The 24,896-nt window shown below is 42.5% G+C and overlaps 2 protein-coding genes across 3 annotated transcripts; both read right to left on the minus strand.

Moving 5' to 3' along the window:
- Positions 1 to 21: 21 nt before the first annotated feature.
- LOC5497125 (hemicentin-2) lies at positions 22 to 16,766 on the minus strand. 2 transcript variants are annotated; one of them, XM_048732608.1, is made up of 18 exons: positions 16,697 to 16,766; positions 14,833 to 14,906; positions 13,221 to 13,577; positions 11,924 to 12,172; positions 10,946 to 11,461; positions 10,550 to 10,807; positions 9,644 to 9,904; positions 8,947 to 9,204; positions 8,118 to 8,378; positions 7,355 to 7,603; positions 3,316 to 3,425; positions 3,194 to 3,243; positions 2,940 to 3,082; positions 2,572 to 2,856; positions 1,843 to 1,956; positions 1,266 to 1,287; positions 1,138 to 1,177; positions 22 to 1,074 (listed from the first exon to the last, which is right to left on the minus strand). In XM_048732608.1, exons 1-18 carry the CDS (start codon positions 16,723 to 16,725, stop codon positions 460 to 462), a joined length of 3,891 nt encoding a protein of 1,296 aa, XP_048588565.1. In that variant the 5' UTR covers positions 16,726 to 16,766; the 3' UTR covers positions 22 to 459. The 2 variants fall into 2 exon arrangements, with proteins under 2 accessions (XP_048588565.1, XP_048588566.1); XM_048732609.1 differs by lacking the exon at positions 1,138 to 1,177 and having other exon boundaries at positions 859 to 1,074.
- On the minus strand, positions 16,452 to 24,391 carry LOC116605602 (hemicentin-2). Its single transcript, XM_048732613.1, has 10 exons — positions 24,306 to 24,391; positions 22,689 to 23,045; positions 21,407 to 21,655; positions 20,664 to 21,198; positions 20,268 to 20,525; positions 19,430 to 19,690; positions 18,480 to 18,593; positions 17,896 to 17,917; positions 17,768 to 17,807; positions 16,452 to 17,704 (listed from the first exon to the last, which is right to left on the minus strand). Exons 4-10 carry the CDS (start codon positions 21,055 to 21,057, stop codon positions 17,195 to 17,197), a joined length of 1,599 nt encoding a protein of 532 aa, XP_048588570.1. The 5' UTR covers positions 21,058 to 21,198; positions 21,407 to 21,655; positions 22,689 to 23,045; positions 24,306 to 24,391; the 3' UTR covers positions 16,452 to 17,194.
- Between the last annotated feature and the right edge of the window lie 505 nt (positions 24,392 to 24,896).

Here is a 24,896-nt window from a genome sequence, read left to right on the forward strand (position 1 = left end):
TACTCATAAATTTGTCGTTTGTAGCACGATCATAATATTTATTTGTGTTCCCTAAATATGTGTATATTCATGGTTCTTGTTATAAGCCCTACATATTATCGGCTTCCCTCACTCTGTTCCTCTTAAAACCGACCCTCAAACACCCTCCCTCCCCCTCATAGATGACCATTAGCACCCAGCACCCGGGTTGTCATCTCAATCGAATCCTGGCATGTTTTGCCAAAATGAGATAAGCAACTCATTCCCAATAAGCCTCCCCTCCTCCAATTAAGGAAATTATGGTAGCAATCAATTCCTAGCGAGTTTCACCTCGTGGATTTCGCCAGTATTTACAAAATAGGAGGTACTGGGACTAAAAGCTACCAGAATGGCGGCAACTGTACCGACATACAACATATAACATTAACATTAACATAAATCTATACACTCGGATAAGCAAACGTCTCTATCAATTATAATTTATTGTTTATGTAACGTGCTTGTTGTTTTATTCGGGCCAATCTGCTCATAACCCGAATACGAGACGGCAGCTCTGTCCAACTCCTGGTACTCACTCCCACTTTTCAATGAACCCACTCCCCTCTCGTCCCTATCACCAGGCATGGTCGCTATGCGTGTCCCAAGATTCAACGAGGCGTACTGCGCATTCTCGCTCTGTTGTTTTATTGTCTGCAGAGATTGGTATACTGTTGGTGGTAAACCTCGTTTTCTTATGTTCTCAAAGCTTGCCTCGCCTTTGTGACAAGCGTTGTTAGTTGCCACCTTGCCTGTCGTGCCAACGATGGCATTATTTTGCTGATTGGCCAGAATGTCAGAATCACGTGACGGAAACCCACCCATGGCTCCGTATTGCGTGATATTGTCCCCTTGCGTTACGGTTGCACTCTGCTCATTGGCCACAGAATGATGACCACGTGGTGTTGTGTCCTCCGAGGCGTGTTGCGTGAAATTTCCCCCTTGCGTGACGTCCTCGTAGTTTGGGATGTTGTCACGCATGGCATCCTGAGCTACCTGGTATTCCATGGCTTTATTCTGTGCTTGGTAGTTAAACGAAGTCCCTTGCATTGGTATTTGCTATAACAAACAATCAAAATAAGAGAAATGTTCAACCAATATAAGAATTGAGCACAAGGTTACTTCAGGTGAGAAGCCTGTGTTATCAGCATGCTCGAGAGTTCTGCAAAACAAAAACATTACCGTCAGCCGCCAGTCATAGTTGTCTGTTGAGCAGTTTTCAATATCACTGAAATAATCCATATGTTTACCTGTCTCTTTTTGACTTTTTTCCTAAGAGAAAAAATAAAAAAAACAAAGTCAAAATTGATCCTTTATTCCGATAAGCTTTCATCTACAGGCGCGTAGCTAAAATGTGTAGTTCCATGAAATATCCATACCCCCCTTATTGAGGGTGTCGGAGGTACGACCCCCACACCTCTGGAATTCCCAACCCCCGGTAAAAATATAAATACAGTAAATGTTAAGGAAAAGAGGCATTTGACCCCCCCCCCCCCTCCTCACCTGGAAATTCCTGGGCGTTTGAACCCCCCACCCCCCTGGAATTTCCAATCCCCTCAGTGGGTGGGGGGGTATGGATATTTTCTGGAACTATACAATACCGCCAAAAAGTGGGTTATCATCTCATATTGAAGGCTCGTCAAATATTCAACATTTTCCATATGATACTACTGCTACTGCGATGATACCTCTTCCCACATCGGCCTATAAAATAATTTCAATGCTCGCGGATTTTTTAATTAACCCAATTTTCGACTGTAGAACACGGAGTCTTGATAGTTCGCATGATTGTCAAAGAGTATGTGTGCCTTATATTACCAAACTCACCTGCTCGTTTTAGCCACATGACGTAGGCTATCAGCCCAATGATGACCAAGACCAAGATGGCGACCACCACAGCGAGACCAACAATGGCCGAGTCCTGGCCCCCAATCTTGACGGCTAAAAACAAAGAAAAGTCTTTATTGTTACCACGACAGCCAGAACAATGACATCATGATATTCATTATTACTCAGTAGCAGATCTATGGAGAGGGTTCAGGGCCTTAACCCCCCCCCCCCTCCCTCTTGGGCCCCCAAGTGACTTGTGTCATAGTTTTTACGAAAATTTAGGGTTACCTCCCCAAACCAGCCAACCAGCCAACCACCACCACAACCTTGGCAAAAAGCCAGATCCGCCCCTTGGCCCTGTTACCATCTATCTCATCATTTCATCATCTCCACCCTTTTCCTCAACCATCGTCATTAATTACATCGGCACAATCAACATCATCATTATCACTCTCGTCATCGCCATCACGTATTTAGCACACGTACCTGTGGGTGGTACTGAGGATCTCGTGACTAGCACACGTACCTGTGGGGGTGGTACTGATGGTCACGTGACTAGCACACATACCTGTGGTGGTTGTACTGAGCATCACGTGACTAGCTTACGTACTGTGAGGGTGGTACTGATGGTCACATGACTAGCACACATACCAGTGGGGGTTGCACTGAGGATCACGTGACTAGCACACGTACTGTGGGGGTGGTCCTGATGATTAGCACACGTACCTTTGGGGGTGGTCCTGATGTACACCGTGTCACGCCTCGTGTCTCCCCGCACCGACACGGTGACCTCCACCTCGTACAGAGTGTCAGGCTCAAGATCATCCAACACGCACGACAGCGAGGCTGAACTACTAGAGCCTGACGACGTCACCCAGTCACGTGACCTCCCAGCTAGGACCCTAGCACGCATCGTGCACTGGACTTCACTAGATGGGTTCAACCACGTGACTGTTATGCCGTCTTGCGTAGGTATGACGTCATCTATTGTGGGAAACGGATCAGGTACCGCTGAAAAAAGCGCAGAACTGACACTTCATAACTGGGCAAAATCCCATTTTTAACGGAAGTCATAACATTATATTTCTACTCACATTGCAGCGATTGAATGCTACCAGGGTCAATGTTGAAGTTGTATTTTGTGGCATGTTCGAGTAACTGTTGCTTAAAGAATGCAGGTGGATCTAACACATTACCCATTAGAGTGTACATCACATCGACTACGACACTTCCAGACCTGCACCATAATAGGCAGTAAGCGATAGCCTATTTAGAATAGGACTAAATCACCCTAAATGCTTCCACACAATTCATTGTTCATAGACTTGATTTAAAATTTAAACGTTACCTGAATGTGATATTGAAGTCGCGCAGGCAAGAATCCAGTGTGTCGACAACCTGTGGCCCAACGTCAAAAGATAATTAATCTCCCCCTTATCCATATCTTGTACTGATTTAAATAACGCTTACCAATTGGTTTATATTCCGCCAATCTGCGGAGCTCACGTTACGTCTTCCATCCACAATCATAATCTCTCTGTTTAGTATCTTGAAAGACATGACGGTCTTCGTGACTTTACCTGTAAAGTATCAATTTCAACCAACACTAGCACAAATATAGTATCAAAGAGTAGGCACGTACACAAGGGTGTGTACAGGGTTCCCGCACCCTCCCCCTTTAAAGGATCTTCAAATTCTATCCTTTTCCCATATGACACCTATGACTGTTTTCCCTACCCCTTTAAAGGATCTTCAAATACTATCCTTTTCCCATATGACACCTATGACTGTGTACCCTCCCCCTTTAAAGGATCTTCAAATACTATCCTTTTCCCATATGACACCTATGACTGCGCACCCTACCCCTTTAAAGGATCTTCAAATACTATCCTTTTCCCATATGACACCTATGACTGTTTTCCCTACCCCTTTAAAGGATCTTCAAATACTATCCTTTTCCCATATGACACCTATGACTGTGTACCCTCCCCCTTTAAAGGATCTTCAAATACTATCCTTTTCCCATATGACACCTATGACTGTGCACCCTCCCCCTTTAAAGGATCTTCAAATACTATCCTTTTCCCATATGACACCTATGACTGCACACCCTCCCCCTTTAAAGGATCTTCAAATACTATCCTTTTCCCATATGACACCTATGACTGTGCACCCTCCCCCTTTAAAGGATCTTCAAATACTATCCTTTTCCCATATGACACCTATGACTGTGTACCCTCCCCCTTTAAAGGATCTTCAAATACTATCCTTTTCCCATATGACACCTATGACTGTGTACCCCTCCCCCTTTAAAGGATCTTCAAATACTATCCTTTTCCCATATGACACCTATGACTGTGTACCCACCCCCTTTAAAGGATCTTCAAATACTATCCTTTTCCCATATGACACCTATGACTGCGCACCCTACCCCTTTAAAGGATCTTCAAATACTATCCTTTTCCCATATGACACCTATGACTGTTTTCCCTACCCCTTTAAAGGATCTTCAAATACTATCCTTTTCCCATATGACACCTATGACTGTGTACCCTCCCCCTTTAAAGGATCTTCAAATACTATCCTTTTCCCATATGACACCTATGACTGTGTACCCTCCCCCTTTAAAGGATCTTCAAATACTATCCTTTTCCCATATGACACCTATGACTGTGTACCCTCCCCCTTTAAAGGATCTTCAAATACTATCCTTTTCCCATATGACACCCATGACTGTGTACCCTACCCCTTTAAAGGATCTTCAAATACTATCCTTTTCCCATATGACACCTATGACTGTGTACCCTACCCCTTTAAAGGATCTTCAAATACTATCCTTTTCCCATATGACACATATGACTGTGCACCCTCCCCCTTTAAAGGATCTTCAAATACTATCCTTTTCCCATATGACACCTATGACTGCGCACCCTCCCCCTTTAAAGGATCTTCAAATACTATCCTTTTCCCATATGACACCTATGACTGTGTACCCTCCCTCTTTAAAGGATCTTCAAATACTATCCTTTTCCCATATGACACCTATGACTGTACACCCTCCCCCTTTAAAGGATCTTCAAATACTATCCTTTTCCCATATGACACCTATGACTGTGCACCCACCCCCTTTAAAGGATCTTCAAATACTATCCTTTTCCCATATGACACCTATGACTGTGTACCCTACCCCTTTAAAGGATCTTCAAATACTAACCTTTTCCCATATGACACCTATGACTGTGCACCCTCCCCCTTTAAAGGATCTCCAAATACTATCCTTTTCCCATATGACACCTATGACTGTGCACCCTCCTCCTTTAAAGGATCTTCAAATACTATCCTTTTCCCATATGACACCTATGACTGTGTACCCTCCCCCTTTAAAGGATCTTCAAATACTATCCTTTTCCCATATGACACCTATGACTGTGCACCCTACCCCTTTAAAGGATCTTCAAATACTATCCTTTTCCCATATGACACCTATGACTGTGTACCCACCCCCTTTAAAGGATCTTCAAATACTATCCTTTTCCCATATGACACCTATGACTGTGTACCCTACCCCTTTAAAGGATCTTCAAATACTATCCTTTTCCCATATGACACCTATGACTGCGCACCCTCCCCCTTTAAAGGATCTTCAAATACTATCCTTTTCCCATATGACACCTATGACTGTGTACCCTACCCCTTTAAAGGATCTTCAAATACTATCCTTTTCCCATATGGCACCTATGACTGTGTACCCTCCCCCTTTAAAGGATCTTCAAATACTATCCTTTTCCCATATGACACCTATGACTGTGTAACCTCCCCCTTTAAAGGATCTTTAAATACTATCCTTTTCCCATATGACACCTATGACTGTGTACCCTACCCCTTTAAAGGATCTTCAAATACTATCCTTTTCCCATATGACACCTATGACTGCACACCCTCCCCCTTTAAAGGATCTTCAAATACTATCCTTTTCCCATATGACACCTATGACTGTGTACCCTACCCCTTTAAAGGATCTTCAAATACTATCCTTTTCCTATATGACACCTATGACTGTACACCCTACCCCTTTAAAGGATCTTCAAATACTATCCTTTTCCCATATGACACCTATGACTGTGTACCCTCCCCCTTTAAAGGATCTTCAAATACTATCCTTTTCCCATATGACACCTATGACTGTGCACCCTACCCCTTTAAAGGATCTTCAAATACTATCCTTTTCCCATATGACACCTATGACTGTGCACCCTCCCCCTTTAAAGGATCTTCAAATACTATCCTTTTCCCATATGACACCTATGACTGTGCACCCTCCCCCTTTAAAGGATCTTCAAATACTATCCTTTTCCCATATGACACCTATGACTGTGCACCCTACCCCTTTAAAGGATCTTCAAATACTATCCTTTTCCCATATGACACCTATGACTGTGTACCCTACCCCTTTAAAGGATCTTTAAATACTATCCTTTTCCCATATGACACCTATGACTGTGCACCCTACCCCTTTAAAGGATCTTCAAATACTATCCTTTTCCCATATGACACCTAAGACTGTGCACCCTACCCCTTTAAAGGATCTTCAAATACTATCCTTTTCCCATATGACACTTATGACTGCGTACCCTACCCCTTTAAAGGATCTTCAAATACTATCCTTTTCCCATATGACACCTATGACTGCGCACCCTACCCCTTTTAAGGATCTTCAAATACTATCCTTTTCCCATATGACACCTATGACTGTGTACCCTCCCCCTTTAAAGGATCTTCAAATACTATCCTTTTCCCATATGACACCTATGACTGTGCACCCTCCCCCTTTAAAGGATCTTCAAATACTATCCTTTTCCCATATGACACCTATGACTGTGCACCCACCCCCTTTAAAGGATCTTCAAATACTATCCTTTTCCCATATGACACCTATGACTGTGCACCCTCCCCCTTTAAAGGATCTTCAAATACTATCCTTTTCCCATATGACACCTATGACTGTGTACCCTCCCCCTTTAAAGGATCTTCAAATACTATCCTTTTCCCATATGACACCTATGACTGTGCACCCTCCCCAGACAATCCAGGGTAGCGCTTGAAAAGAATACCATTTCATTCAGGTGTCCAAAGAAGAAGGGGGGGGGGGGGGTGTTCCGGGCCTCACCCTGCCCATGTGACGAGATGAGTTCGACTCCGGTTGACCCCTTCGTTCGTTGGTAGTTAAGACGAAGGTTTCAAATTTTATGTGTGCGTTTGTGCCATTGAAAGTCTCTAGAGGGATTAGTGCCCTATTACCAGCGTTAAGGATGCCTATTTGAGCTTGATTGTCCCGTGGTCATTAAATGAATTACTCTCGATCCCACCCTGCGTTTGTCTCTAGAAACACCCCTGCATTTGTACCATTTAAAACGTTCTAAAGCTTCCCATACTCTTAATTAATCAGTTCGTCTGCTCAAAGAGCATGTTGTTTTGCCTGAAGGCTAATGACATATAATTATATACTAACCCAAGTAGAAGATGACCTTCTCTTGGGGATAATCGTCGACCCAGCATGTGACGTTTTCTCCGTGTTTAACACCGATCGCGTATGTGGCATTCTTGCGTCCCTGTTGGCTGTTTGGAAAGCTGACGATCGAGGCTCTACCGGTGCTGCACGTAAAATCCGGGCTTTCATCAAGGTCTGTTTCCATGGTGATGTTGACACTTGAAGTCCCCTTTTTAGGGCATAATTGAAGAGGCTTGATAAACCTTATATCTGAGGAAAAATGAGAACGTGGGAAGTTTTTATGCATAGCTCTTTCTGGTATTCAATATCCTGGATATACCAGCAGTGTCTCGAATATTTCGTTATGTTGCGCGCCCTTTATTCGCCGTTTAGTCAAACGCAGTTGTAGAAACTTTAAGGTTGTACGTACTTTACAATGATCCTTGAAATGTAAACTAATCACGCTATTTTATTAAGAAAGTTGCGACATCTTCAAAACAGCAACTAGCCGCGACAGAAGGTGGCCTTGTAAATCCGTAAATGAGTTCTAACAGTGGTCTTACAAATACTTATTCATGGCTAACGTAAAAAGCCAGAGTTATTTTCAGAAAGGGTTTAGTTTTATTTACAGATTTTATTTTTTCGTCGTTTTCTGGTGTGACGGGCATTTCTGTGATAGTTTTGAATTTGCCACCCAGAAAGGTCACGTGATCTCTTAGCGCAAATCTCCTATTGTTTTGAAGTGAATGGTGGTCTAATCAGAAATCCACACACATGTGCTTACATTTGTAAGTGACATTGATCCAATGTGAGGTAGACGTGTTCTTGCAGACAGCTTCATTAGTCGCAATACATCTGTAGCTGCCTGCGTCGTTTTTCTTTGACAGAACAAGCATCGGCCCACTGTGATACCATCCTTCAAAGCCTTGTTTGTACCAAGTCGCGTTTGGAACTGGTGAGCCAGTGACGTTACACATTAACTTGGCTGGATGGCCCTCCATAATCGTAACCTCGCTTGAGGGAAACTCGGCAACCAACGGAGGCACTGTGCAATGCAAATTTATAGAAAATAGCGAGTATGGTAAGCCACAATTATACCACTACATATGTTCACGATTATATATAACACATACCGTAAATGATCTAATAAACGCCCCCTATCTAAAGAACGCCTCCTGTCTAATGAACGCCCCCCTAAACTCACATAAGTTTGCAATGATCGCCCCTCTAATAAACGCCCCACTCTATTTAACGGCCCCCTCCCCACCGTCCATCCCAGATTAAAAACAAACTACATAGGAATTTCAGTAATATCAATTTAATTAGCCTGGGTTTGACTTCTACTGAGTGAGAATTGCTTAATGTCAAGAATAGCCCGCTACGCAGTCTATAATTCAACGTGTGATCTGACTGAGACTAGAACCCCACTGCACTTGGGTTTGTTATATTGTTATAGTTTGTAAAAAAACGCTCCTCTCTAATAAACGCCTCCTATCTATTAAGCCACCCTCCCCCCCACCCTCGGACCATCGAAATTTAATTAACGCCCCGGTCGTTCGCTAGATCATTAACGGTATGTTCGGTACGAAATTAAACTTCTCCTTTCATCATACCTGATGCGAAAATGCTAATATCTGCTTCCTCCCCCTTCCCCGCGGTATTGCTAGGAATGCAAGTGAAGTTATTCCAGCCAGGCCTCTCCAGGGTAACTAGAAAAATACCAGCCTCACTCGCGTGTAGATGCTCTTCATCCAAGGCAAGAGAGTGCGTCACGTCGGAGGGTTTGCCGTCAGCAGAGCAGGTCAACAGGACAATGTCGCCAACGCATCCGAGGGTGAAATTGGACACAAGGGTCGTGTTTTCTGGTTTGTCTGTAGAGTAAAGAGGATTGGACTTCAAAAAGGCAAGTATATTTAGCCTTCTTTCTCACTTCCATTGAAGCTTCTTTTCATAAGAAAAAAAGGACAGAAAAGAAAGACTTCTTCTTTGCTTGACGTCGATATACTCACAAATAACATCTAGTGAGGCCGTTTTCACTAGGTGCGCGCTCAGGCTTTTAGCGGCAAAATAACAGCAACAAAAAGCAACTTATTCAGGGCTAACGTAAAAAGCCAGAGTTTTTTTTTCAGAAAGGGTTTAGTTTCATTTACAGATTTTATTTTTTCGTCGTGTTCTGGTGTGACGGGCATTTCTGTGATAATTTTGTTTTGAATTTGCCACCCAGAAAGGTCAAGTGATCTCTTAGCGCAAATCTTCTATTGTTTTGAAGTGAATGGTGGTCTAATCAGAAATCCACACACATGTGCTTACATTTGAAAGTGACATTGATCCAATCTGAGGTAGACGTGTTCTTGCAGACAGCTTCATTAGTCGCAATACATCTGTAGCTGCCTGCGTCGTTTTTCTTTGACAGAACAAGCATCGGCCCACTGTGATACCATCCTTCAAAGCCTTGTTTGTACCAAGTCGCGTTTGGAACTGGTGAGCCAGTGACGTTACACATTAACTTGGATGGATGGCCCTCCATAATCGTAACCTCGCTTGAGGGAAACTTTGCAACCAACGGAGGCACTGTGCAATGCAAATAAGACGGTTTATAGAAAATAGCGAGTATGGTAAGCCACAATTATACCACTTAATATCTTCACGATTATACCTCATATAACACATACCGTTAATGATCTAATAAGCGCCCCCTATCTAAAGAACGCCTCCTCTCTAATAAACGCCCCCTATCTAGAGAATGCCTCTTATCTAATGAACGCCCCCCTGAACTCACATAAGTTTGCAGTGATCGCCCCTCTAATAAACCCCCCACTCTATTTAACGGCCCCTTCCCCACCGTCCATCCCAGATTGAAAACAAACTACATAGGAATTTCAGTAATATAAATTTAATTAGCATGGGTTTGACTTCTACTGAGTGAGAATTGCTTAATGTCAAGAATAGCCCGCTACGCAGTCTATAATTCAACGTGAATCTGACTGAGACTAGAACCCCACTGCACTTGGGTTTGTTATATTGTTATAGTTTGTAAAGAATGCTCCTCTTTAATAAACGTCTCCTATCTATTAAGCCACCCTCCCCCCCACCCCCCCCCCCCCCCCCCCCCCCCACCCACCCTCGGACCATCGAAATTAAATTAACGCCCCGGTCGTTCGCTAGATCATTTAACGGTATGTTCGGTACGAAATTAAACTTCTCCTTTCATCATACCTGATGCGAAAATGCTGATATCTGCTTCCTCCCCCTTCCCTGCGGTATTGCTAGGAATGCAAGTAAAGTTATTCCAGCCAGGCCTCTCCAGGGTAACTAGAAAAATACCAGCCTCACTCGCGTGTAGATGCTCTCCATCCAAGGCAAGAGAGTGCGTCACGTCGGAGGGTTTGCCGTCAGCAGAGCAGGTCAACAGGACAATGTCGCCAACGCATCCGAGGGTGGAATTGGACACAAGGGTCGTGTTTTCTGGTTTGTCTGTAGAGTTAAGAGGATTTGACTTCAAAAAGGCAAGTATATTTAAGCTTCTTTCTCACTTCCATTGAAGCTTATTTTCATAAGCAAAAAAGGACAGAAAGGAAAGACTTCTTCTTTGCTTGACGTCGATATACTCACAAATGACATCTAGTGAGGCCGTTTTCATCGTCGTCCCACATGTACTAGTGACGTTACAGGTGTAGTTGCCTCTGTCATCCGTCCCGACAGATGATAACGTGAGAGAGCTCCCATCGCCCTTGAAAACACCATCCTTTTTCCAGAAGTTCTTGAAGCTCTGGAAGCCAATCGCTAAACACGTAAACACAACCACTGACCCCTCATTTACTGTAGCTCGTAAAGGTGTTATAGAAATTGTCGGTAATTTTTCGGTCACGTTCATGCTCACAGATCTGTTTTCTCCAACTCCAGCGTCATTAATCGGAACACAGGTGAGGAGATGAATCCCTACTGAATCTAATAGAATATTGTGAAACATCCCGTTAATGTTTTTTCTGATCAGTAGATTGTCCATGTAGAGGTGGTAGATAATCAGTTGTGGTTCACCAACCGCTGAACAGGTCAAGGAAATCGCAGCTCCACATTGACGAACGTTGTAGCTTTCCACTCCCGTGATGTTTGTGTGCACTGGCTTATCTGAAAGCAAAAGAGGGAAATAGTAGAAGAGACAACGAGATTACACGCGGGACTTGTACTGAAGAGTGTACTGAAAAATGACGATAAGTGTGCGTGTGTTGTCTTCAACAACTCCCCACCACCCCTCCCATCCCCCCCCCAAAAAAAACGCCCCCATCCCTCTCCACTCCCCTATGGATAACGTAATTTATTGTAAACTGCCTCCATTATTCTTCTCTTTCCTCGAGATGTCTCAAGGATGAAGCAAATGATTATCCTATTGGGAGAGTAAGAGGAAATGGAGGATAACAGATTGGATGGGCGAAAAAGCAAATCATCCATAACCCCGCATCATCATTATTTTTTAATATATACCAGTATACTTATATTTTGTGTTTTAACTACTTGCACATTTGTCTTTCTACCTGTGCAACAAATCATCCGTCTAATATTCAAAGAGTATCAAACCACACCCCAACTTACATGGCACGGTAAGACAGACGGTACCACTTGCTCCACTCCCGATGTTATTAGTGGCGGTACACACGTAGCACCCCCCGTCCGATATCTTGACATCGCTGAAGGTAAGAGTCTCCCCAGTCCCCAGAACATCCTCTTTTCCGCTCCTGGTCCAGGTCACGTTAGGTGTTGGGTTCCCTGTGGCGCTGCACATGAGTACTGCGGTGTTTGTCTTGTTGACCGTTATGTTTGCATGAGTGACACTAGGGGGAACTGCAATCAATAAGGATTATTCTATCGATGCAATAAATCTAGTAATGTTACATTGGAATTAACGCCGTATTGTCACCAGTTTACTTCCGGAGGGCCGATAAAAACATAAAAAAAACTGTTAAAATCCGCGCAATTTAACAGGCCATCCGTTCTAAATTATCAATCACATCCTCAAAGAAACTTCCAATAAACACTCTGCTTTCACATTTTCAATAATTTTTCGCGTTTTCCGTTAAAAATAATCGGAGATTGCTACGTAATCGACCGGAAAAAAACTTGTGACAATGCGGCTAGGTTCTTTAAGGGTGATGGGAAATACTCGGCATAAAATTGATGAAAACGAATCCATTTATCATAAAAGTTTGTTGTGAGGTGAGACCCCTTGATTCCTCACCCCTTTCACCCACTAAATCTAGAGCTGAATTCTTAGCTTGAAATTTTAATTATTAAAATAATTCTTATCAAAGGTAATTCCATAAATTAATAGCATTGTTATAGTTATTGCAAAAACAATATATTTTCTACCATAATGCGTGGATGTCTAAGAAGACAATGGATGTCTTTTTTTTGCTAAAAAAGCAAATGATCCATCTAATTCGTTTTTTAATATTTAATAATTTTGATCACTTAACGTAAACGTAAGTTTCAATTTTTCAGTTTACATTTTTCAAAGCGAATTTTGGCGCAAAGCAGAAAATTAACTAAGAAAAAAGGCACAATCAAAATCATCACAGCCTGTTTACGGCACAGGCGCGTACACAGGGGGTGCGATGGGTGTGCCCCCATCCCGCAAAAAGTGGGTCTTTTGTTATAGAAACACCCTCAAATACCATCATCTTTCCATACGATACCTATGACTGTACCCTCCCCCTCCCAAGCCAGTCCTAGGTACGTGCCTTCGACAGAGATCTAAACACCCTTGAAATATTGCTACATTAAAAAAGCAAAAAATAAATATAAGATAATGATAATAATAACAACAGCGACAATAAATTACAATGATTACATATGAAATTTATCGACAATATAATATATTGTTGCAAAATACCCAATACATCCAGGGTAAATTTTGACGCCTCGAAGGTAGTTTCTCCGCCATTATCTGACAAGATCATCGCATACTCCCCAGCATCTTGAGGCTGGACATCTTTAATGGTAAGTGTTATGGGGTTGAACGTCGCTGTACTGAGGCTGTACCGAGATTTAAAATCGGTGAAAACTACTGGAGTTGGAGGGGATCCGTCGGCCAATGCCCCAATCTTAACACCCTTGACAAGAATATCAGCCACACGAAGAGATATCGTAGCCGGTGGTGTAATGTTCCAGTACCAGCTCACATTATAGTTCAACGTCCCTTGCAGCACTTTGGTGATGTCTTCGGGCTTGGAAGTAATACGTATTGCATCTACAAGGACAGTAAGACGCAAATTTAATTCCATAAACTTTTTGAGGTGATCATATGGCAAATGAATTGTTATACATCAAAAGAGACATTATAGAGACGTAATCGTAGTTGATGTCTGAAGATTTATTTAGCTTTATTTGTAGCCATTATCTCTGATGACGTACTTCAGTTAACACCAATATAGATAAGCATTATGTCCAATTCATTTTTGCTAAATAAGGAGTTCACGTTCTTAGTTCACGTACATGCAAGTGTGTTGATACTGAAGATTATCGCGAAAAACCACATCCATCTAAACCCGGACATCTTCGGTAGCCACCCGGAAGAAATGTCCACACACAAAAGTATGTAAATTCTGGGGTTCGATTAAAAAGGCATTCTTCCATGCATGGTCAGTTTCTCGTATTGCTTGAAAAGACATCCCGTCGGAAATAAAGTGAATTGTGCATCTGCTCGAAACATACGCTTTGAATATAAAGTGTAAAATTTAGCTGTTTGATGGTAGATAATCAGTTCAATGTGCTTATCTGGTGTTTTTGTATGAGTTATTACTCATAAATTTGTCGTTTGTAGCACGATCATAATACCATAATATTTATTTGTGTTCCCTAAATATGTGTATATTCATGGTTCTTGTTATAAGCCCTACATATTATCGGCTTCCCTCACTCTGTTCCTCTTAAAACCGACCCTCAAACACCCTCCCTCCCCCTCATAGATGACCATTAGCACCCAGCACCCGGGTTGTCATCTCAATCGAATCCTGGCATGTTTTGCCGAAATGAGATAGGCACCTCATTCCCAATAAGCCTCCCCTCCTCCAATTAAAAAATAAAATAAAGACTTAAAAAATTAAATAAGGGTCCAGGACACTTATCATTACGGTAAGTTCTTTTTTAGAATTTATAGAATAAAAAAATGGTTTGTAAAAACATCAACAGATCAAGTTTTCTAAATTATTACAACAGATTATGAAGTATTAGTAATACGTATTGGAAGTAATAATACGTATAGCACCTACAAGGGCAGTATACCGCAAATTTAATTTCATAAGTTTCTAAGATGATCATGTAAGAAATGAATTGTTATACATAAAAACAGACATTATAAGAGACGTTACCGTAGTTGAAGTCTGAACAGTTATTTGTCCCGATTATCACTGATGACGCACTGCAGTTAACACTGTCGTAAGGCTACCACTAATAAAAATAGGCATTATATGCCCAATTTATTCCACGTTCTCACATTCACGTACCTGCAAGTATGTCAATACTGAAGATGATCGCAATAGACCACTGCCATCTAAACCTGGACATCTTAGATGGCCACCTGGAAACACATATCCACACACAAAATTATGCAAACGACTCAAACGCTCCCGGGGGGGGGGGGGGGGGGGGGGGGGGGCTGGGGTACTCAGCCTATGTTTGGGTATAGGGGTGCCGCTGGGGGTTTTGAAACCTGACCATGTTTAGGACAAATATTCTGAAAAACCATACCCTGTTTAGGACAACACCCTTGATTTTAGGACCCTAATTAGGACAACATCCTCAATTTTAGGGTATGACACACTTATTGATTCATATCTTTTTTATTTCAAGCATTAAATCCCAATTACTGAGTCTAGAAAAATGCTGTCTTTTATCGCTATATCGCAAAATCGCAGAACCAATCACCCGGTTAGCACGGCGGGATCAGCGGTTACGAGTTTTAGCAAGGTAACCAAATCGGTACCCTGTTTAGGACAGACTTGCTTATAATTATGTACCCTGTTCAGGACAGAGCTGGGAGGCCTGAAATATATACCCTGTTAGGACAGAGAGTTTTAGCAAGGCAACCAAATCAGTACCCTGTTTAGGACACACTTGCTTATAATTATGTACCCTGTTCAGGACAGAGCTGAGATGCCTGAAATATATACCCTTGTTAGAACAGAGAGTTTTAGCAAGGCAACCAAATCAGTACCCTCTAGGACAGACTTGCTTATAATTATGTACCCTGTTCAGGACAGAGCTGAGAGGCCTGAAATATATACCCTTGTTAGAACAGAGAGTTTCAGCAAGGCAACCAAATCAGTACCCTGTTTAGGACACACTTGCTTATAATTATGTACCCTGTTCAGGACAGAGCTGAGAGGCCTGAAATATATACCCTTGTTAGAACAGAGAGTTTCAGCAAGGCAACCAAATCAGTACCCTGTTTAGGACAGACTTGCTTATAATTATGTACCCTGTTCAGGACAGAGCTGAGAGGCCTGAAATATATACCCTTGTTAGAACAGAGAGTTTCAGCAAGGCAACCAAATCAGTACCCTGTTTAGGACAGACTTGCTTATAATTATGTACCCTGTTCAGGACAGAGCTGAGAGGCCTGAAATATTTACCCTTGTTAGAACAGAGAGTTTCAGCAAGGCAACCAAATCAGTACCCTGTTTAGGACAGACTTGCTTATAATTATGTACCCTGTTCAGGACAGAGCTGAGAGGCCTGAAATATTTACCCTTGTTAGAACAGAGAGTTTCAGCAAGGCAACCAAATCAGTACCCTGTTTAGGACAGACTTGCTTATAATTATGTACCCTGTTCAGGACAGAGCTGAGAGGCCTGAAATATTTACCCTTGTTAGAACAGAGAGTTTCAGCAAGGCAACCAAATCAGTACCCTGTTTAGGACAGACTTGCTTATAATTATGTACCCTGTTCAGGACAGAGCTGAGAGGCCTGAAATATTTACCCTTGTTAGAACAGAGAGGTCAAGAAACATACCCTGTCCAACTGCACTTCCCCGTTAGCCCATAAAAGGGAGTACCCCCCCCCCCCCCCCCCCGGGGGGCTTAAACGGCACATGGGTTCGATTAAAAAGGCATTCGTCCATGGTTAGTTTCTCTAAAGCGCTTTTATTGTTTCAATGGACATCCCGTCGGGAAGTCAAGAAATTTAATTTGTGCATCAGCCCGAAATATAAGATGAGGTATAGTAAGTACAAACCGTCATGCGAGACTAAAGACAATCCTATATCTTTCGCCCTTTCGATGTTTTGTGCCACTGCTTTGCATGATATGTTATAATGTTGAGGTACTTGCAATGAAAAATCTGCAATCTGAAATGCGTAGCATACGCACCAATTGGTCGGACGTCGATGCAAGAGCATTGACAACAAGATGGTATTTTTCGTGCCCCTGCTTCGGTTCGTGAAAAGAAAAATCGGCCCTTCACCCAACTAGCGCGTAGATCTCAGCCTTAGAATCTTGCGACAAAGTTGTTGCGGGTAAATGGAAAGTCAGTAGTGTGTCTTTCAAGACAGCTTTCAGCTTCCCATTGCGAAAGGAAATTATGGTAGCAATCAATTCCTAGCGAGTTTCACCTCATGTGGATTTCGCCAGTATTTCCAAAATAGGAGGTACTGGGACTAAAAGCTACCAGAATGGCGGCAACTGTACCGACATACAACATATAACATTAACATTAACATAAATCTATACACTCGGATAAGCAAACGTCTCTATCAATTATAATTTATTGTTTATGTAACGTGCTTGTTGTTTTATTCGGGCCAATCTGCTCATAACACGAATACGAGACGGCAGCTCTGTCCAACTCCTGGTACTCACTCCCACTTTTCAATGAACCCACTCCCCTTCGTCCCTATCACCAGGCATGGTCGCTATGCGTGTCCCAAGATTCAACGAGGCGTACTGCGCATTCTCGCTCTGTTGTTTTATTGTCTGCAGAGATTGGTATACTGTTGGTGGTAAACCTCGTTTTCTTATGTTCTCATAGCTTGCCTCGCCTTTGTGACAAGCGTTGTTAGTTGCCACCTTGCTTGTCGTGCCAACGATGGCATTATTTTGCTGATTGGCCAGAATGTCTAAATCACGTGACGGAAACCCACCCATGGCTCCATATTGCGTGATATTGTCCCCTTGCGTTACGGTTGCACACTGCTCATTGGCCACAGAATGATGACCACATGGTGCTGTGTCCTCCGAGGCGTGTTGCGTGAAATTTTCCCCTTGCGTGACGTCCTCATAGTTTGGGATGTTGTCACGCATGACATCCTGAGCTACCTGGTATTCCATGGCTTTATCCTGTGCTTGGTAGTTAAACGAAGTCCCTTGCATTGGTATTTGCTATAACAAACAATCAAAATAAGAGAAATGTCCAACCAATATAAGAATTGAGCACAAGGTTACTTCAGGTGAGAAGCCTGTGTTATCAGCATGCTCGAGAGTTCTGCAAAACAAAAACATTACCGTCAGCTGCCAGTCATAGTTGTCTGTTGAGCAGTTTTCAATATCACTGAAATAATCCATATGTTTACCTGTCTCTTTTTGACTTTTTTCCTAAGAGTAGAAATAAAAAAAAACAAAGTCAAAACTGATCCTTTATTCCGAGAAGCTTTCATCTACAGGCGCGTAGCTAAAATGTGTACTTCCATGAAATATCCATACCCCCCCCCCCCTATTGAGGGTGTCGGAGGTACGACCCCCACACCTCTGGAATTCCCAACCCCCGAGAAAAATATAAATACAGTAAATGTTAAGGAAAAAGGGCATTTGACCCCCCCTCCCTCCTCACCTGGAAATTCCTGGGCGTTTGAACCCCCCACCCCCCTGGAATTTCCAATCCTCTCAATGGGGGGGGGGGGGGTATGGATATTTTCTGGAACTAAACAATACCGCCAAAAAGTGGATTATCATCTCATATTGAAGGCTCGTCAAATATTCAACATTTTCCATATGATACTACTGCTACTGCGATGAACCCTCTTCCCACATCGGCCTATAAAATAATTTCAATCCTCGCGGATTATTTAATTAACCCAATTTTCGACTGTAGAACACGGAGTCTCGATAGTTCGCATAATTGTCAAAGAGTATGTGTGCCTTATATTACCAAACTCACCTGCTCGTTTTAGCCACATGACGTAGGCTATCAGCCCAATGATGACCAAGACCAAGATGGCGACCACCACAGCGAGACCAACAATGGCCGAGTCCTGGCCCTCAATCTTGACGGCTGAAAACAAAGAAAAGTCTTTATTGTTACCACGACAGCCAGAACAATGACATCATGATATCATTATTACTCAGTAGCAGATCTATGGAGCGGGTTCAGGGCCTTCACCCCCCCCCCCCCCCCTCCCTCTTGGGCCCCCAAGTGACTTGTGTCACAGTTATTACGAAAATTTAGGGTTACCTCCCCAAACCAGCCAACCAGCCAACCACCACCACAACCTTGGCAAAAAGCCAGATCCGCCCCTTGGCCCTGTTACCATCTATCTCATCATTTCATCATCTCCACCCTTTTCCTCAACCATCGTCATTAATTACATCGGCACAATCAACATCATCACTATCACTCTCGTCATCGCCATCACGTATTTAGCACACGTACCTGTGGGTGGTACTGAGGATCACGTGACTAGCACACATACCTGTGGTGGTTGTACTGAGCATCACGTGACTAGCTTACGTACTGTGAGAGTGGTACTGATGGTCACATGACTAGCACACATACCAGTGGGGGTTGCTCTGAGGATCACGTGACTAGCACCCGTACTGTGGGGGTGGTCCTGATGATTAGCACACGTACCTTTGGGGGTGGTCCTGATGTACACCGTGTCACGCCTCGTGTCTCCCCGCACCGACACGGTGACCTCCACCTCGTACAGAATGTCAGGCTCAACATCATCCAACACGCACGACAGCGAGGCTGAACTACTAGAGCCTGACGACGTCACCCAGTCACGTTACCTCCCAGCTAGGACCCTAGCACGCATCGTGCACTGGACTTCACTAGATGGTTTTGAAGTGAATGGTGGTCTAATCAGAAATCCACACACATGTGCTTACATTTGAAAGTGACATTGATCCAGTCTGAGGTAGACGTGTTCTTGCAGACAGCTTCATTAGTCGCAATACATCTGTAGCTGCCTGCGTCGTTTTTCTTTGACAGAACAAGCATCGGCCCACTGTGATACCATCTTTCAAAGCCTAGTTTGTACCAAGTCGCGTTTGGAACTGGTGAGCCAGTGACGTTACACATTAACTTGGCTGGATGGCCCTCCATAATCGTAACCTCGCTTGAGGGAAACTTGGCAACCAACGGAGGCACTGTGCAATGCAAATAAGACGGTTTATAGAAAATAGCGAGTATGGTAAGCCACAATTATACCACTACATATGTTTACGATTATACCTCATATAACACATACCGTAAATGATCTAATAAACGCCCCCTATCTAAAGAACGCCTCCTGTCTAATGAACGCCCCCCTAAACTCACATAAGTTTGCAATGATCGCCCCTCTCTAATAAACGCCCTACTCTATTTACCGCCCCCTCCCCACCTTCCATCCCAGATTAAAAACAAACTACATAGGAATTTCAGTTATATAAATTTAATTAGCCTGGGTTTGACTTCTACTGAGTAAGAATCGCTTAATGTCAAGTATAGCCCGCTACGCAGTCTATAGTTCAACGTGAATCTGACTGAGACTAGAACCCCACTGCACTTGGGTTTGTTATATTGTTATAGTTTGTAAAAAAACGCTCCTCTCTAATAAACGCCTCCTATCTATTAAGCCCCCCCCCCACCCTTGGACCATCGAAATTTAATTAACGCCCCGGTCGTTCGCTAGATCATTAACGGTATGTTCGGGACAAAATAAAACTTCTCCTTTCATCATACCTGATGCGAAAATGCTGATATCTGCTTCCTCCCCCTTCCCCGCGGTATTGCTAGGAATGCAAGTGAAGTTATTCCAGCCAGGCCTCTCCAGGGTAACTAGAAAAATACCAGCCTCACTCGCGTGTAGATGCTCTCCATCCGAGGCAAGCGAGTGCGTTACGTCGGAGGGTTTGCCGTCAGCAGAGCAGGACAACAGGACAATGTCGCCAACGCATCCGAGGGTGGAATTGGACACAAGGGTCGTGTTTTCTGGTTTGTCTGTAGAGTAAAGAGGATTTGACTTCAAAAAGGCAAGTATATTTAAGCTTCTTTCTCACTTCCATTGAAGCTTATTTTCATAAGCAAAAAAGGACAGAAAGGAAAGACTTCTTCTTTGCTTGACGTCGATATACTCACAAATGACATCTAGTGAGGCCGTTTTCATCGTCGTCCCACATGTACTAGTGACGTTACAGGTATAGTTGCCACTGTCATCCCTCCCGACAGATGATAACATAAGAGAGCTCCCATCGCCCTTGAAGACGCCATCCTTCTTCCAGAAGTTCTTGAAGCTCTGGAAGCCAATCGCTAAACACGTAAACACAACCACTGACCCCTCATTTACTGTAGCTCGTAAAGGTGTTATAGAAATTGTCGGTAATTTTTCGGTCACGTTCATGCTCACAGATCTGTTTTCTCCAACTCCAGCGTCATTAATCGGAACACAGGTGAGGAGATGAATCCCTACTGAATCTAATAGAATATTGTGAAACATCCCGTTAATGTTTTTTTTGATCAGTAGATTGTCCATGTAGAGGTGGAAGGTAATCAGTTGTGGTTCACCAACCGCTGAACAGGTCAAGGATATCGCAGCTCCAGTAATTTATTGTAAACTGCCTCCATTATTCTTCTCTTTCCTCGAGATGTCTTAAGGATGAAGCAAATGATTATCCTATTGGGAGAGTAAGAGGAAATGGAAGATAACAGATTGGATGCGGGCGAAAAAGCAAATCATCCATAACCCCGCATCACCATTATTTTTTAATATATACCAGTATACTTATATTTTGTGTTTTAACTACTTGCACATTTGTCTGTCTACCTGTGCAACAAATCATCCGTCTAATATTCAAAGAGCATCAAACCACACCCCAACTTACATTGCCCGGTAAGACAGACGGTACCACTTGCTCCACTCCCGATGTTATTAGTAGCGGTACACACGTAGCACCCCCCGTCCGATATATTGACATCGCTGAAGGTAAGAGTCTCCCCAGTCCCCAGAACATCCTCTTTTCCGCTCCTGGTCCAGGTCACGTTAGGTGTTGGGTTCCCTGTGGCGCTGCACATGAGTACTGCTGTGTTTGTCTTGTTGACCGTTATGTTTGCATGAGTGACACTAGGGGGAACTGCAATCAATAAGGATTATTCTATCGATGCAATAAATCTAGTAATGTTACATTGGAATTAACGCCGTATTGTCACCAGTTTACTTCCGGAGGGCCGATAAAAACATATAAAACTGTTAAAATCCGCGCTATTTAACAGGCCATCCGTTCTAAATTATCAATCACATCCTCAAAGAAACTTCCAATAAACACTCTGCTTTCACATTTTCAATAATTTTTCGCGTTTTCCGTTAAAAATAATCGGAGATTGCTACGTAATCGACCGGTAAAAAACTTGTGACAATGCGGCTAGGTTCTTTAAGGGTGATGGGAAATACTCGGGATAAAATTGATGAAAACGAATCCATTTATCATAAAAGTTTGTTGTGAGGTGAGACCCCTTGATTCCTCACCCCTTTCACCCACTAAATCTAGAGCTGAATTCTTAGCTTGAAATTAATAATTCTTATCAAAGGTAATTCCATAAATTAATAGCATTGTTATAGTTATTGCAAAAACAATATATTTTCTACCATAATGCGTGGATGTCTAAGAAGACAATGGATGTCTTTTTTTTGCTAAAAAAGCAAATGATCCATCTCATTCGTTTTTTAATATTTAATAATTTTGATCACTTAACGTAAACGTAAGTTTCAATTTTTCAGTTTACATTTTTCAAAGCGAATTTTGGCGCAAAGCAGAAAATTAACTAAGAAAAAAGGCACGATCAAAATCATCACAGCCTGTGTACGGCACAGGCGCGTACACGGGGGTGCGATGGGTGTGCCCCCATCCCGCAAAAAGTGGGTCTTTTGTTATAGAAACACCCTCAAATACCATCGTCTTTCCATACGATACCTATGACTGTACCCTCCCCCTCCCAAGCCAGTCCTAGGTACGTGCCTTCGACAGAGATCTAAACACTCTTGTAGTATTGCTACATTAAAAAAGCAAAAAATAAATATAAGATAATGATAATAATAACAACAGCAACAATAAATTACAATGATTACATATGAAATTTATCGACAATATAATATATTGTTGCAAATACCCAATACATCCATGGTAAATTTTGACGCCTCGAAGGTAGTTTCTCCGCCATCATCTGCCAAGGTCATCGCATACTCCCCAGCATCTTGAGGCTGGACATCTTTAATGGTAAGTGTTATGGGGTTGAACGTCGATGTTCTGAGGCTGTACCGAGATTTAAAATCGGTGAAAACTACTGGAGTTGGAGGGGATCCGTCGCCCAATGCCCCAATCTTAATACCCTTGAAATGAATATCAGCCACACGAACAGATATCGTAGACGGTGGTGTAATGTCCCAGTGCCAGCTCACATTATAGTTCAACGTCCCTTGCAGCACTTTGGTTATGTTTTCGGGCTTGGAAGTAATACGTATTGCACCTACAAGGTCAGTATGACGCAAATTTAATTCCATAAACTTTTTGAGGTGATCATATGGCAAATGAATACATCAAAAGAGACATTATAAAGACGTTATCGTAGCTGATGTCTGAAGAGTTATTTAGCTTTATTTGTAGCCATTATCTCTGATGACGTAATTCAGTTAACACCAATATAGATAAGCATTACATGTCCGATTTATTTTTGCTAAATAAGGAGTTCACGTTCTTAGTTCACGTACATGCAAGTGTGTTGATACTGAAGATGATCGCGAAAAATCACATCCATCTAAACCCGGACATCTTCGGTAGCCACCCGGAAGAAATGTCCACACACAAAAGTTTGTAAATTCTCAGACTCATCGGGTTCGATTAAAAAGACATTCTTCCATGCATGATCAGTTTCTCTTATTGCTTGAAAAGACATCCCGTCGGGAAGTAAAGTGAATTGTGCATCTGCTTGAAACATATGCTTTGAATATACTATAAGTGTAAAATTTAGCTGTTTGATGGTAGATAATCAGTTCAATGTGTTTATCTGGGGTTTTTGTATGAGTTATTACTCAATAAATTTGTCGTTTGTAGCACGATCATAATACCATAATATTGATTTGTGTTCCCTAAATATGTGTATATTCATCGTTCTTGTTATAAGCCCTACATATTATCGGCTTCCCCCACTCTGTTCCTCTTAGAACCGACCCTCAAACACCCTCCCTCCCCCTCATAGATGACCATTAGCACCCAGCACCCGGGTTGTCATCTCAATCGAATCCTGGCATGTTTTGCCGAAATGAGATAGGCACCTCATTCCCAATAAGCCTCCCCTCCTCCAATTAAAAAATAAAATAAAGACTTCAAGAATTGAATAAGGGTCCAGGACACTTATCATTACGGTAAGTTCTTTTTTAGGATTTATAGTATAAAAAATGGTTTGTATAAACATCAACAGATCAAGTTTTCTAAATTATCACAACAGATTATGAAGTATTAGTAATACGTATTGGAAGTAATAATACGTATTGCACCTACAAGGGCAGTATACCGCAAATTTAATTCCATAAGTTTCTAAGATGATCATGTAAGAAATAAATTGTCACCAAAAGTGACATTATGGAGACGTTACCGTAGTTGAAGTCTGAACAATTATTTGTCGCTATTTTCACTGATGACGCACTTCAGTTAACAATGTCGTAAGGCTACCACTAATAAAAATATGCATTATATGCCCAATTTATTTCACGTTCTCACTTTCACGTACCTGCAAGTATGTCAATACTGAAGATGATCGCAATGAACCACTGCCATCTAAACCTGGACATCTTCGATAGCCACCCGGAAACAAATATCCACACACAAAATTATGCACACGACTCAAACGCCCCCCGCGGGGGTGGGGGGGGGGGGGGGGAGTACTCATCCTATGTTTGGGTATAGGGGTGCAGCTGAGGGTTTTTGTTTAGGACAAAAATTCTGAAAAACCATACCCTGTTTAAGACAACACCCTTGATTTTAGGGTGTGACACACTTATTGATTCAAAACTTTTTTATTTCAAGTATTCAAACCCAATTACTGAGTCTAGAAAAATGCTGTCTTTTATCGCAATATCGCAGAACCAATCACCCGGTTAGCACGGCGGGATGAGCGGTTACGAGTTTTAGCAAGGCATTCAAATCGGTACCCTGTTTAGGACAGACTTGCTTATAATTATGTACCCTGTTCAGGACAGAGCTGGGAGGCCTGAAATATTCACCCTGTTAGGACAGAGAGTTTCAGCAAGGCAACCAAATCAGTACCCTGTTTAGGACAGACTTGCTTATAATTATGTACGCTGTTCAGGACAGAGCTGAG

This window comes from Nematostella vectensis, chromosome 9 (genome assembly GCF_932526225.1).
Source record: "Nematostella vectensis chromosome 9, jaNemVect1.1, whole genome shotgun sequence".
Lineage (NCBI taxonomy): Eukaryota > Metazoa > Cnidaria > Anthozoa > Actiniaria > Edwardsiidae > Nematostella > Nematostella vectensis.

What these genes read in the sequence shown, in the direction of transcription:
- LOC116605602 (XM_048732613.1), bottom strand. Translation starts at nt 21,057, where the DNA reads ATGGACAATCTACTGATCAAAAAAAACATTAACGGGATGTTTCACAAT. An exon ending in GATCAATGTCACTTTCAAAT is followed by an intron (nt 18,594 to 19,429) that starts GTAAGCACATGT and finishes CTTTGTTTTCAG; the next exon opens with CCGTCAAGATTGAGGGCCAG. An exon ending in ACACAGGCTTCTCACCTGAA is followed by an intron (nt 17,705 to 17,767) that starts GTAACCTTGTGC and finishes TGTTTGTTATAG; the next exon opens with CAAATACCAATGCAAGGGAC.
- LOC5497125 (XM_048732608.1), bottom strand. Translation starts at nt 16,725, where the DNA reads ATGCTCTTGCATCGACGTCCGACCAATTG. An exon ending in CATCAGGACCACCCCCAAAG is followed by an intron (nt 1,957 to 2,571) that starts GTACGTGTGCTA and finishes CTTTGTTTTTAG; the next exon opens with CCGTCAAGATTGGGGGCCAG. An exon ending in AAAAAGTCAAAAAGAGACAG is followed by an intron (nt 1,178 to 1,265) that starts GTAAACATATGG and finishes TTTGTTTTGCAG; the next exon opens with AACTCTCGAGCATGCTGATA.